Source organism: Lampris incognitus, chromosome 5 (assembly GCF_029633865.1).
Source record: "Lampris incognitus isolate fLamInc1 chromosome 5, fLamInc1.hap2, whole genome shotgun sequence".
NCBI lineage: Eukaryota > Metazoa > Chordata > Actinopteri > Lampriformes > Lampridae > Lampris > Lampris incognitus.
In genome coordinates, this window is record NC_079215.1 from 64,683,623 (window position 1) to 64,698,596 (window position 14,974).

General features: G+C 49.1%; 1 protein-coding gene across 1 annotated transcript in view; it reads right to left on the reverse strand.

Annotated features, from left to right (window-relative positions):
* The window catches only part of LOC130113077 (teneurin-3-like), a 380,798-nt gene that overhangs the window by 81,580 nt on the left and 284,244 nt on the right, over window positions 1-14,974 (reverse strand). The window contains exons 24-26 of the mRNA XM_056280588.1: window positions 6,492-8,841; window positions 3,562-3,633; window positions 1,408-1,585 (exon numbers count right to left, since the gene is read on the reverse strand). Coding sequence (XP_056136563.1) covers window positions 1,408-1,585; window positions 3,562-3,633; window positions 6,492-8,841 — 2,600 coding nt within the window. The remainder of the gene's footprint in view (window positions 1-1,407; window positions 1,586-3,561; window positions 3,634-6,491; window positions 8,842-14,974) is intronic.

Here is a 14,974-nt window from a genome sequence, read left to right on the forward strand (position 1 = left end):
CTGCGGGCGGGAAGCCGGATGTGGGTATGTGTCCTGATCGCTGCACTAGCGCCTCCTCTGGTCAGTCGGGGCACCTGTTTGGAGGGGGGGGGGACTGGGGGGAATAGCGTGATCCTCCCACACGCTACGTCCCCCTGGTGAAACTCCTCACTGTCAGGTGAAAAGAAGCGGCTGGTGCCTCCACATGTATGGGAGGAGGCATGTGGTAGTCTGCAGCCCTCCCCGGATCGGCAGAGGGGGTGGAGCCAGAGACCGGGACGGCTCGGAAGAGTGGGGCGATTGGCCAAGTACAACTGGGGAGAAAAAAAGGGGGGGGGGGTGGGTGTAGGTGGCCCTCAAAGGGCCTTTTTGTAGGTTGCCAGGGGGCATCGCCTTAGCAGAGAAGCGGGAAAAAAAACGGCGCCGTCGCCGCACACGGACCGCGATGATTAAAAACGCTTTTTTGGGATCCACGGTGACGCGGTAGTGTTCGGAGCAAGGTCGCGCTATTCATACAGGAACATCAAATTCCCTCCAAAACGTGTCTTTCAACGGGATTACACCTGATTTGCGGGTTCGTGCATATATTGGGCGATACGAAAAAGAAATAAATACTATCTTTTCTTCTCATCGACATCTTTGCTACCTCATTATTTTTGCTACCTGGCTTATTTGTACGACGCGTTGCTTGTCCTTGTTTTTAATCATTTACCTTGTCTCGCGCCGCTGGCCTGAGAGGCACCAAACGACATTTCGTTGTGTGCGCACAATGACAATAAAGTGTCTCATCTTTCTTACCCATGAGGATTATCGTGTTAATGAAAAAGGCAAAATCTTCAACATCTTACAGCAGCCTACATTTTTAGATGCACTCACACCAATGTTTGTGTGGGTATCACGACCCTCGACCCCCCACCCCGCCCCCGAATCTACACAGATGAAGCAGCTGAACACAGGACTGCAGGTCAGTCTGCAGGTGAATGAGTTAGAAGCCAGTTTCATGAGGGGCTTCACATTACTAAAACCTTCTAAAAGCTTTTAGTAATGTGCCAACCGATTCTTGCCAACTGATCGAACCTGAACCTCGTTTTGACTGGAAAAAGACAATCTGGTGGAAAGGTTTCAGAGAGGCTTAGCGATTCTAATGAGGTCACAAGACCAGTCGGGTACCACAGGACCTTCTTGTACAACTCACCTGCAGCTCCCCAAACACGTTGCTCGAGAACATCCATTCCCATCTACTTTAATCTGCATAACAACCAGCCTCCCAGACCCTTACCCTGACCTTCACCTCACCACACCCAAACCTGAACTTCACCTTCACAGAAGGACGCCGTGGTAGGCCTTAAACTCCTCGCCACCTGGGATATTACAAGCTTTGTTTTCTTTCCTCCAGCATGGTTATTTCTTCATCCATCCATGTCCTACCTCAGCTCCATGACACTGGTGACGTTCCCAGAGGGGAAGATCCTCCTGATGTAGTTGAAGTCTCCGACGAAGATGCTGCCGTCGGCGCCACATGCTAGCGCCAAAGGTGCCAACAGCTTGTTGCCCTCCGCCTGTCCATTACAGCTGGGACACGAGATACTGCGACGACGGCCATTACCTTACAGACACAGAGAGAGAGAGAGAGAGAGAGAACGTTATCCCCCTTTATGAGGACATTTGATGCCACAACCTGTTATGTTTACATTAGCGCTGAGCGGAGCCACCGAGGAAGAGGAAGGCCTGCATCAGCACTGTCGGTAAAGCTGCAATCTGCAACCCCAAAAACACACCTGTCACTCCACCACTGAAAGTCCATCACTGGGACGGGAGTTTCGTTTCTGTTCCATCTCAAACTGACTCAGTGAACTCTTGAACCCGCCAACGGCTGACTAAATCTGCATTTTCAATGTATTTATTTATTTTTCGTAATAAACAATTTCATCAACGTTTTTCAAAGAGAAAGACAGGACAGAAAAAGAAATGATAATAAAATGAATAAAAATATGTAATAAAATATAATAAATAATTGAAAATGATTTCCAAACAGAAACCATGAACAATTTATTTTGATGCTGGAAAAGTTTAATTTCATAAAGGTCATACACACAGGCAAAGACAGGTGCTAATTTGACGGTATTGGAACCTTTTAGATGTCGTAGTAAGTTACATGGTTGATACTTTTTTTCAGCAGTTTTATTCATTGGTCATAGTCAGTAGAAATTGATGAAATCCAAATCGACATTTATTTCCAAAAGTGAACTGAAATCGAAACGGAACTCAAAAACACCAATTTCTCAGCACCTCAAAGACGAGCTTACCACCATAAATATGTACATGTGGGCATCCAACGCTCACTTCCAGCCGAATAGCATCAAACCATCCACACACAAAAAACAACAACCAGGAAATAAAAAGTACACAAATCAATCAAAGTGTATGGAAGGAGTTTAATGAGACCTGACTCGTGGTTTCAGACTACATTAATGACGTTTGCCCCGTTGGGCCAAACGTCTGATGCTTTGTTAAGGTGAAGCACCTTTAATATTTTCCACACCTGGTGGTCGTTTGGACAGAACATGAGAAAGCCCGTCATGTCAGCGAATAAAGGCCAGAGCAAAGCAGTGACGTCTGCAGACTGATATGCTCCCACAACTTGTTTATTTAGCAACGTTTCGATCAGCCAACTCTCCCTCGCTTGAGGAAGAGCCAACTCTTCCTCAAGCGAGGGAGAGGGTTGGCTGATGCATTTTCACACTTGTCCAAATTTACTTGTTGTGCCTGTCTCGGTATTTACGCTCGAGGGTGTATTTTCCAAATTGTTTTTAACTGCGAGTCAAAAGTGTTGACACACGCTCCATTTCTCTGTAAGAAAACTGTGCTGAATTATATTCCATTAATTATTATTATTATTATCCATTCATCCATTATAATTATAATAACGAATATAATTATAGTAATCCATAATAACAATACTAATAATAAATATTATTATTATCAAGTCATCCATTATAATTATACTAATGCATATAGTTATATTACAATAATCCATAATAATAATCCACAATAACAATAATAATAAAAATAATATTAATTATTAGTATTATTATTAATGTTGTTGTTATTATTATCATGATTATCACTGTATCATCATATCATATATATTGGTTGTAGTGGTCATGGTAGTAGTAATTATTATTGTTGTCATTATTATCATTATTACTGTTGTTGTTATCATTATTATTGCCATTATTATTATTATTATTATCATTGTATCATATTAGTTGTAGTGGTCATGGTAGTAGTAATTATTATTATTGTTGTCATTATTATCATTAATACTGTTGTTGTTATGATTATTATTGCAATTATGATTATTATTATTATCTACTACTACTACTTTCGGCTGCTATTATTATTATGATTATGATTATTATTATTATCATTGTATCATATTAGTTGAAGTGGTCATGGTATTAGTACTGGCAGTAGTACTACTCTTTTCTTCTGTCTGTGGTGGCTGTGCTCCAACACTGCTTTAGAAATACAGACCAAAGAAATATAGACCAAATATAGATCAAAGGGACTGATCATTACCCATAATGCTGCTGATGACTGGGGGCTGCTGGGAAATAAAGACGTTCTCTCCGTTGCCCTTGTACAGGATACCTGGAAGAGAGGAGAACAAAAGATGAGGTGGGCAGAGAGAAGAAGGGAGAAACAGGGAGCAGTAAAACAATAATAACGGAGGGCGGATTAAAGGTACATTCCGCAGCTGACGCTGACAGCGGCTGTCCGGCCCGCTTCTGCCGTGGTTCTGGCCAGACTTGGTAAATTCAGTTTGCAAAACCGGGTGATGCAACATTGCTTTCAGCACCTTCTGAGGGTTTAGGGTGCCTCAATTTCTCAAACACGGACACACACACAGTGTTGTTTAGGTGTGTGTGTGTGTGTCTGTCAGTAGAAGGCTTGTGTTGCCACTATACTGCACACTGAATTGGGTTGTACCTTTAGTTTCATTTGAGGGTCACGGGTCCAAGTCACGGCTACTTATATATATATATATATATATATACACACACACACACACACACACACACACAGTGTTGTTTAGGTGTGTGTGTGTCTGTCAGTAGAAGGCTTGTGTTGCCACTATACTGCACACTGAATTGGGTTGTACCTTTAGTTTCATTTGAGGGTCACGGGTCCAAGTCACGGCTACTTATATACACACACACACACACACACACACACACACACACACACACACACACACACACACACACACACATCATTAGTAATTAGAAGGTGCTTTGAAAGCGCTGCCTCTGCGATGGTGTTGTGTGATGGAGGAATCAGAGGGCTCGCAGGCTGTTTAATAACTTCACAATACCCACGTCCCTTGTGTTGCACATCTGAAGCCGAGTTGTGATTATTAACACACCCTGATGTAGCCACACAACCTGCCTACTCGTTTTCAATATTGGAAAAAAAGTCACACACATACACACACACACACACACACAAACACACAATCCACAATGAGGTGGTGGTGTGAAACACCACGGACTGTCCCTTTAACTCATACTGGAGGCTCACAGGTCAACGTCACAGCTCATTTTCAAATAACAAAGCAAGCTGGTGTGCATCATCAAGACACACACACACACACACACACACACACACACACACACACACACACACACACACACAAACACACACACTGAAAATAACCGGTTTCCACATCACTGATTTACCCTCTCACTTATTTTACCTGTTACAAAAAGATAGTGTGTTTGAATCCCAGTTGCCCAGACACATCTGGATGTTCAGTGGTAACTTCCGATATGAAGCCCAGCCAGCGGCCCCGTTAGCTACACTGACATCCAGTGGCGGCTGGTGCTAGAAATGTTTGGGGGGGGGGGGGGCAATTTAGCTGGGCGCAGCCCCCCCCTGCCAACTGCTTTAATGTCCACACAGTCACAGTTATTAAGAAGGACAATGTAGCCTACAGGTTTTACCAGGGTTCATAGACGGTGGATGATTGACAGTCGAGACGAGGCGTGGTGCTGGGTGTGAACATGATTGACAGCCACGAGAATTGTCCGATCACATTAGATCAAAAACCATTGAAACAATACCAGTTCACTACCAATAAAAGTGGGCGGGTCTGGGGCGCAAGAAACCAATCAGACAGCAGCCTCAGGTCACCTGCTCGCCGCAAGTTTGAGGGCTTACGTAAGGTATGGTTTGGCCGGCGCCCCTCACACAGGAAGTATATGTTCTCACACAGGAAGTATATGTATTCAGACAGGAAGTATATGTATTCAGACAGGAAGTATATATGTATTCAGACTGAAATCACCCAATTACCATTTGTAACCAATATTCAATGCTGCTGACAGACTGAAAAACACTTTTATGTCATTCCTGATGCGTGAAGGGGGCGACGCCCCAGCGCCCTCTACTGGCCAGCCGCCACATCCCTCGTGTCAACGCCCTCGGTGTGTGTCGGTCATCTGGTTGTAAGGAAGCCGTCGCCACACTGCGGTGTTTCCCTGGAAGTGGGCTTTGTGGGGTGAGCAGAATGATCGCCTCCGGCCGCGGCGGGAAGAGAAACTTGGAAAGTGGGCGAAAAGCGGGAAAACTGGGAAGTGGGTGAAACCACTTGTCTGCTGTAGTAAGGCTTAAATGCGGGCCAGCGCTTGTGTGTTGAGGCCCGTGGGCTGTCTCCCTGTCACCACGGGGGTCCCGGCGGATCAAACAGCATGTAAGATTAAAAGGACGCTAGTGCCAGTGCTGCATGCGTGCACACGTGAGCGGGCGTGTGCACGTACATCCTGTCTACAAACCATTTGTCTTTAGGGGAAACGACAGGGGTGCGGAGGAGGGGAGGGAGGGAGGGGGGAGGAAGAGGAGGGAAGTCGCCGAAGAGCGGGCAAGGGACAGCTTACGAGGGCTTTGTTTGCGGACAGCTGGTTTGTTCTCTTCCACTGTTCACATCTTTCGGTCTGCGCTATGCAGATGTTTTGCGTTATACAGATGTTTTTGGTCTGCGCTACACAGAAGTTTGTGGTCTGCGTTATACAGATGTTTGTGGTCTGCGTTATACAGATGTTTGTGGTCTGCGCTACACAGAAGTTTGTGGTCTGCGTTATACAGATGTTTTTGGTCTGCGCTACACAGAAGTTTGTGGTCTGCGTTATACAGATGTTTGCTGTCTGCGTTATACAGATGTTTGCTGTCTGCGTTGTACAGATGTTTTCCCTCACATCTAATCCACTGAAAGACTGGAGTGACAACAGCGTGCAGGCCAGAGAGCTGGAGTGACGGTTTGTACACAGAAGTGACCGGTGACGTGACGGAAGTGACCGGTGACGTGACGGAAGTGACCGGTGACGTGCGGAAGTGACAGGTGACGTGCGGAAGTGACAGGTGACGTGCCGGAAGTGACAGGTGACGTGCCGGAAGTGACAGGTGACGTGCGGAAGTGGCAGGTGACGTGCCGGAAGTGACAGGTGACGTGCCGGAAGTGACAGGTGACGTGCGGAAGTGACAGGTGACGTGCCGGAAGTGACAGGTGACGTGACGGAAGTGACCGGTGGAGTGACGGAAGTGACCGGTGGAGTGACGGAAGTGACCGGTGGAGTGACGGAAGTGACCGGTGGAGTGACGGAAGTGACCGGTGACGTGACGGAAGTGACCGGTGACGTGCCGGAAGTGACAGGTGGAGTGACGGAAGTGACCGGTGGAGTGACGGAAGTGACCGGTGGAGTGACGGAAGTGACCGGTGGAGTGACGGAAGTGACCGGTGGAGTGACGGAAGTGACCGGTGACGTGCCGGAAGTGACAGGTGGAGTGACGGAAGTAACCGGTGGAGTGACGGAAGTGACCGGTGGAGTGACGGAAGTGACCGGTGGAGTGACGGAAGTGACAGGTGACGTGCCGGAAGTGACCGGTGACGTGCCGGAAGTGACAGGTGGAGTGACGGAAGTGACTGGTGGAGTGACGGAAGTGACCGGTGACGTGCTGGAAGTGACCGGTGACGTGACGGAAGTGACCGGTGGAATGACGGAAGTGACCGGTGACGTGCCGGAAGTGACCGGTGGAGTGTCGGAAGTGACCGGTGGAGTGACGGAAGTGACCGGTGGAGTGACGGAAGTGACCGGTGGAGTGACGGAAGTGACAGGTGGAGTGACGGAAGTGACCGGTGGAGTGACGGAAGTGACCGGTGGAGTGACGGAAGTGACCGGTGACGTGCCGGAAGTGACAGGTGGAGTGACGGAAGTGACTGGTGGAGTGACGGAAGTGACAGGTGGAGTGACGGAAGTGACCGGTGACGTGACGAAAGTGACCGGTGACGTGACGGAAGTGACCGGTGACGTGCCGGAAGTGACCGGTGGAGTGTCGGAAGTGACCGGTGACGTGACGGAAGTGACCGGTGACGTGCCGGAAGTGACAGGTGACGTGCCGGAAGTGACAGGTGGAGTGACGGAAGTGACCGGTGACGTGCCGGAAGTGACAGGTGACGTGCCGGAAGTGACCGGTGGAGTGACGGAAGTGACCGGTGACGTGCTGGAAGTGACCGGTGGAGTGACAGAAGTGACCGGTGACGTGACGGAAGTGACAGGTGGAGTGTCGGAAGTGACCGGTGACGTGCTGGAAGTGACCGGTGGAGTGACAGAAGTGACCGGTGACGTGACGGAAGTGACCGGTGGAGTGACGGAAGTGACCGGTGACGTGCCGGAAGTGACCGGTGACGTACCGGAAGTGACCGGTGGAGTGACGGAAGTGAACGGTGGAGTGACGGAAGTGACAGGTGGAGTGACGGAAGTGACCGGTGGAGTGACGGAAGTGACCGGTGGAGTGACGGAAGTGACCGGTGACGTGCCGGAAGTGACAGGTGGAGTGACGGAAGTGACAGGTGGAGTGACGGAAGTGACCGGTGGAGTGACGGAAGTGACCGGTGGAGTGACGGAAGTGACCGGTGACGTGCCGGAAGTGACAGGTGGAGTGACGGAAGTGACTGGTGGAGTGACGGAAGTGACAGGTGGAGTGACGGAAGTGACCGGTGACGTGACGAAAGTGACCGGTGACGTGACGGAAGTGACCGGTGACGTGCCGGAAGTGACCGGTGGAGTGTCGGAAGTGACCGGTGACGTGACGGAAGTGACCGGTGACGTGCCGGAAGTGACAGGTGACGTGCCGGAAGTGACAGGTGGAGTGACGGAAGTGACCGGTGACGTGCCGGAAGTGACAGGTGACGTGCCGGAAGTGACCGGTGGAGTGACGGAAGTGACCGGTGACGTGCTGGAAGTGACCGGTGGAGTGACAGAAGTGACCGGTGACGTGACGGAAGTGACAGGTGGAGTGTCGGAAGTGACCGGTGACGTGCTGGAAGTGACCGGTGGAGTGACAGAAGTGACCGGTGACGTGACGGAAGTGACCGGTGGAGTGACGGAAGTGACCGGTGACGTGCCGGAAGTGACCGGTGACGTACCGGAAGTGACCGGTGGAGTGACGGAAGTGAACGGTGGAGTGACGGAAGTGAACGGTGGAGTGACGGAAGTGACCGGTGACGTGCCGGAAGTGACCGGTGACGTGCTGGAAGTGACCGGTGACGTGCCGGAAGTGACCGGTGACGTGCCGGAAGTGACCGGTGACGTGCCGGAAGTGACCGGTGACGTGCTGGAAGTGACCGGTGACGTGCTGGAAGTGACCGGTGACGTGCCGGAAGTGACCGGTGACGTGCTGGAAGTGACCGGTGACGTGCTGGAAGTGACCGGTGACGTGACGGAAGTGACCGGTGACGTGCTGGAAGTGACCGGTGACGTGCTGGAAGTGACCGGTGACGTGCCGGAAGTGACCGGTGACGTGCTGGAAGTGACCGGTGACGTGGACACTCCAGGCCCTGAACACAGCGGCTCCGTCACCGTTTCACTCTACTCACTTCCGCTCAGCTGAACTTCACCCTCACCGAGCCAACACGCAGAGCACAACACAAGACTTACATAGCGGACTGCTCACACACACACAGCACACCATCAGCATGATGATGAAGATGATGACGATGAGAGTGAGAATATGAACTATAAAGGTACAGCTGTGCAAGTGCAAAATATGAAACAGCAGGGTGCAAATAAAAATATGAATCTGAAAAAAAAACCTATGCCAATTAATGGCACCGATATGGAAACGGTGCAAATTATGTCACAAGTGTGGAAAGATGTCAGGTAAACAATCTAGACAACATATAAGTGATAAATAAACAGTACGTTAATAAACATATATATATATATATATATATATAAATAACAAATGAATTATAAATAATAAACAACAATACATAAATAATTATAATAAGGATAAATAAATAAAAAGAAATAATAAATTAATGATAAGCTATATATAAATAATAAAAATAAATTATATATAACCAATAAAAAAATTAATAACAGATTATAAATAATAACAACATAAATAATGACAAATAAATAATACATTGATTATAAATAAATAAACTATGTAGAAATAAATATGAATAATTAATAATAATAATAAATAAATTATAAATATATATATATATATAAAATGAGGGCAGAAAGACACATGGAATTGGTCGACAAAATGGTGCATGCAAAATGGAAACGTCACTGGTTTGTGCAGAGGGAGGAAGTCCTGCACTGCCAGCGCGGTCCACTGCCAGTGCAGTCCACTACCAGCGCAGTTCACTACCAGCGCAGTCCACTACCAGGGAAAGACTGAGACTCTCTAGCCAGACTAACGTCCCTCCATCACTGAACCGATGGAAGCTGTGCAAAAGCAAACATCACCCGACTGCCCACAGCAAGGGAGACGAGCTGCGTTTAAGAGGCGGACGTGCACAGGAAGCTGCGCAAGTGTGCCGCAACACACCGGAAGGGCGCAACGTTCTGCAGCCGCATCCGCAGGGGAGCGTCAGGAAAGCCGGGTGGTGTCACATCTATGTGGTGCCGCCATCGCAGATCCCTCCACTAGTACGGGGGAGGGGGGTCCACCAGACGAGACGTGCAGTTTACCGCAGGTTTGTCTATACGGGCCGTGACGTCATAAAGCAACCCAGCTTGTGCGTGTGATTGTGCATGATACACAACACCCGGCTATTGAGTTTACGACATTAATTAACTGTGCTACTCATTAAGTAGGTTGTCTATACCCCCGGCACACCTGTCTCTTTCTCTCCCTCTCACTCCCCCCCCTCCCCCCCTCTCTCTCACACACACACACACACACGCGCGCGCGCGGCCTGTCATTATGGCAGTTAGCCGCGGTGTATCGATTCATGACCGTCATGCGGACAGAATGGAGTTAAAGGGGGATCGATCCCGCGGGTTCGTTAGCACATTATCAGCGTGTGACGGGTGACGGGCCGACCCGCCCCCTCCGGTACGACGAGGCGCACTTAGACTCCTCACGTTTGACTCCGCGGCGTCCCGATTGGCTGCTGACCGACCGCACGTTCTTGCAAGCCGCCCCCACGCGCTCGCGTCGAGGTCGGATGACGTCTGGTCGGGCGATGACGTCACCGCGCGACGGCGAACATCCGGTCTCCGGGACGAACGTCCGGCGCCCCGCTGCGGTGGCTGCCGGGCCCCTGCGGACGCCGGCGTCCGGATCCTCCACGGCGCCCGCGGACCGAGACCTGCACGCGCTGTATCCGGATCTGAGGGATTAACAATGGCGGGCGCTGTAATTACTGGGGGGAACCGGGATAATCAGGGGGATTACTGGTTTGTTTTACACCGTTCAGTCGAAACGGGAGATTAAAAGTGGGAAACCAAGAGGGAACTCGTCACAGATTGGAGGAAGGGGGACGTTATAATGCTCAACTCCAACTTCCTCTACACCAGTGGTTCTCCACCTTTTTGGGGTCCTGGACCCCCCTGCGTATTTTGGATCTACCCTGAGGACCCCTCCCCCTGATCTTGGGGGAGGGGGGGGTGCAATTTGATAGAAACAGTAGAAACTGCACACACTACTTTCCATTTAAACCCCCAAATTATTCCTCTTTACATAAACACGATATGAATATTAATATTCTTCTTTTTGGAAACCCCCTCCCCCTTTTTCCTCCCCATTGTATCCGGCCAATTACCCCACTCTTCCGGTCGCTGCTCCGCCCCCTCTGCCGATCCGGGGAGGGCTGCAGACTACCACGTGCCTCCTCTCGTACATGTGGAGTCGCCAGCTGCTTCTTTTCACCTGACAGTGAGGAGTCTCGCCAGGGGGACGCAGCGCGTGGGAGGATCACGCCACCCCTCCAGGAGCCCCGACCGACCAGAGGAGGCGCTAGTGCAGCGACCAGGACACATACCCACATCCGGCTTCCCACCCGCAGACACGGCCGGCTGTGTCTGTAGGGACGCCCCACCAAGCCGGGGGTAACACGGGGATTCGAACCTGCGACCCCCCCCCCCATGTTGGTAGGCAACGGAATGGACCGCCACGCCACCCGGACGCCCCCCATGAATATTTCTTAATGAATTTTGTTTGTCTGCCGCTGCCTCGCCCCCCTGTTTCAGAGGGTTGCGTCACCCCCAGCAGAGCGACGTGAAAACAAACAGGGCGGAAGGGGTATTTGCTGAAGAGTTACACGTTTGTTCGCAAGTGTTTATCAGCTCCGGGCGCTGGTTAACACCCCGGGTGTCTGAAGGCAACGCACACTCATAGCAACACTAATCTATGGGCGTACGCGATGCGTTGACGCTTCGAAAACACGGCGCCGACGTGTGCACCAGGGGGCAGTGTTGAGCTTACAGAACCAAACGAGACGCGGTGCGCAAAGAACGCCAAAAAGGGGGAATGAGCGAAAGAACAACACGGAACACAACCATCTCGGGCACGTCTGCAGAAGTTGTGCTGCTCCGTCGTCCCGCCACTCTTGTGTCTGCGTATGTAGGGCACCGCCTCTGTCGCCCCCACTACTGCCTGGCACTACTACATCCTGGCCTCCAGCATGGGCGTTTGGGGGGGGGGGGAGGAGGTGACGTGAAAAAAGACAGGGAAAGAAGAAATATGGGGCGGCGTCGGGGAGGGAAAACATGTTGAGAAGAGAGAAGGGATGATCTAAGCCCAAGTTAAAGGAGGAGAGAGGAACGGATGGAGGGAAGGAAGGAGGAGAGCGAGGCCTCTCAGTGAGTCATGTGAAGGGTAATATGAATGAGTGATGAGAGAAGATAAGAAGAGGAAAAGACAGGAGGGCACTCATTCTTCAAAGTGAGACATCAAAGACAGCCTCCTGTGGTGAGCTGAATCATTAACACTCGGCATCAATGTTGGAACCAAGCACGCATTAGATTGCGTCAACCTCATCGTCGACAGCACCCATCCTTTTATCCTCCTTAGGATGTATGTATGGATTGATGGATGGCTGTATGTATGTATGGATGGATGGATGGATGGATGGATGGATGGACGGATGGATGGATGTAGGTATGTATGTATGGCTGTAAGGATGTATGTAGGTATGGATGGATGTAGGTATGTATGTATGTATGTATGTGTGTGTGTGTGTGTATGTATGTATGTATGTATGTATGTATGTATGTGTGTATGTATGTATGTATGTATGTGTGTGTGTATGGATGGATGGATGGATGGCTGGCTGTAGGTATGGCTGTAAGGATGTATGTATATATGTATGTATGCATGTATGTATGGATGGGTGGATGGATGGATGTAGGTATGGATGTAAGGATGTATGTAGGTATGGATGTATGGATGGCTGTAGGTATGGATGTATGTATATATATATGTGTGTGTGTATGGGTGGATGGATGGATGGCTGGCTGTATGGCTGGCTGTATGGCTGGCTGTATGGCTGGCTGTATGTATGCATGTATGTATGTATGGATGGATGGCTGTATGTATGTATGGCTTTAAGGATGTGTGTGTGTGTGTGTATGTATGTATGGATGTATGTATGTATGGATGGATGGATGGCTGTATGTATGTATGGCTGTAAGGATGTATGTATGGATGGATGGCTGTATGGATGTATGGCTGTAACGATGTATGTATGTATGTATGGATGGATGGATGGATGGATGGATGGATGGATGGATGGATGGCTGTATGTATGTATGTATGTATGTATGTATGTATGTATTGCATTGCTGTATGTATGTATATGTATGCATGTATTGCATTGCTGTATGTATGTATGTATGTATGTATGTATGTATGTATGTATGTATGTATGTATGTATGTATGGCTATAAGGATGTATGTATGTATGTCTGTATGTCTGTATGTATTGCATTGCTGTATGTATGTATGTATGTATGTATGTATGTATGTATGTATGTATGTATGTATGGGTCCCTAACTCTCTCCCCGGTCTGTATGCCTGCCTGTCTGTTCATACAGTACATTACCTAAATGGAAACAGCCATGATTTCCAACGTCATGTCTCTTCTCCACGCAGTAGGTGCTGCAGAGCTCAGTCAGCAGCCACGATGCTGAGCAGTCTCCTGTGCGCTTCAGAAGCGCCGCTAATTTGTCTGCCCACGGTGACATCACTGCTGAACAATCTGTGATAACCTACTTCTTGGTTTGCTGATGGGCTGCCTTTGTGCAGCAAGATGTGAATATCAACTCTACATAAAATACCAACTCCACATAAAATATAAACTACATAAAATGTAAACTCCACATAAAATGTAAACTCTACATAAAATGTAAACTCCACATAAAATGTAAACTCCACATAAAATATAAACTACATAAAATGTAAACTCCACATAAAATATAAACTACATAAAATGTAAACTCCACATAAAATGTAAACTCTACATAAAATGTAAACTCCACATAAAATATAAACTACATAAAATGTAAACTCCACATAAAACTGGGACTTGTTTCCCCTTTATGCTGCACTTGACTGTATTGATTTCCGTTACCTGGCTTCGCCCTGAGTTTTAAACGCTGGCTTTATGACTGTATGTGCCTGGTCGGGAAGTTTTGACAAATTGTTCGGCTAGTTTTCTGCCCCCCCCCCCCCCACCTCCACCTTGTACACTCCATCTCCTCTTTAGCTCTCCATCCTTCCATCTCTTCTCCCTCTCTCTCGCACTCTTTCATCTCTCTCCAGTAGTGTTGATTGATCAACAGGGGTTACACCAGCAGGGGTCCCGCCACGCTGCGCCGGGCTTTATGGGTAGTGTGCTACCTGCTCGTCTGAAGGGAAAGAAATAGCTGCGAAAGGTGGGAGAGCGCCGGAGAGGGAGCGGGAGAGAGGAGGAAGTAACGCAGGGGGACAGAGAAGAAAGGGAGTGAGAGGAGGTGAGTGGGACTGGATGCTAATGAGGCAGATTGAGGACCTCCTGCTGCGCTGGAAGAGAGAGGAGTAGGATCTATCTGCAGGACTGTGTGTGTGTGTGTGTGTGTGTGTGTGTGTGCACAGAGTTGACCTTGACTTCAACTGCAACACCGAGGTTCTCACAACATCCCTCATCGCCCTCGCATGCTTGCAAACACACACACACACACACAACCCAGCACATACAGGCTCATGTAATGACGGCACGGGGTCGATCCGCAGAGGATTGGGTGTGCGGCTAATTGGCGGCGAGCATCCTGCGCAGACCGAGCGCCCCGCACGCACCGGCAGACCCGCAAGTGTGCTGAATAATCAGGGTCAAAGAATGTCAAACGATTTTCACACACACACTTAGACACAGAGCATGTATAATGTATAAAGCCGGGCGAGGAAGGAGCGCACACTTAGTGCCGCTGCGCATGGAGAACCCACTCTGGGAAGGGGTCCTGGCGAGCCCGCGGAGGACGCCGGCGCCGAGATGCCCACACGCTGCCGGGCCGCTGAGGAAAATAGCATCTATTGAGAGTATCTAGATAAACCTATTTATGAAGAAATATCTAAAAATATACTAATCTTATCCGTATTTACATCTTATTAATGTTCAACTAAATGGTTGCCATATTCGGACTATAAGAAACTTTATATTTT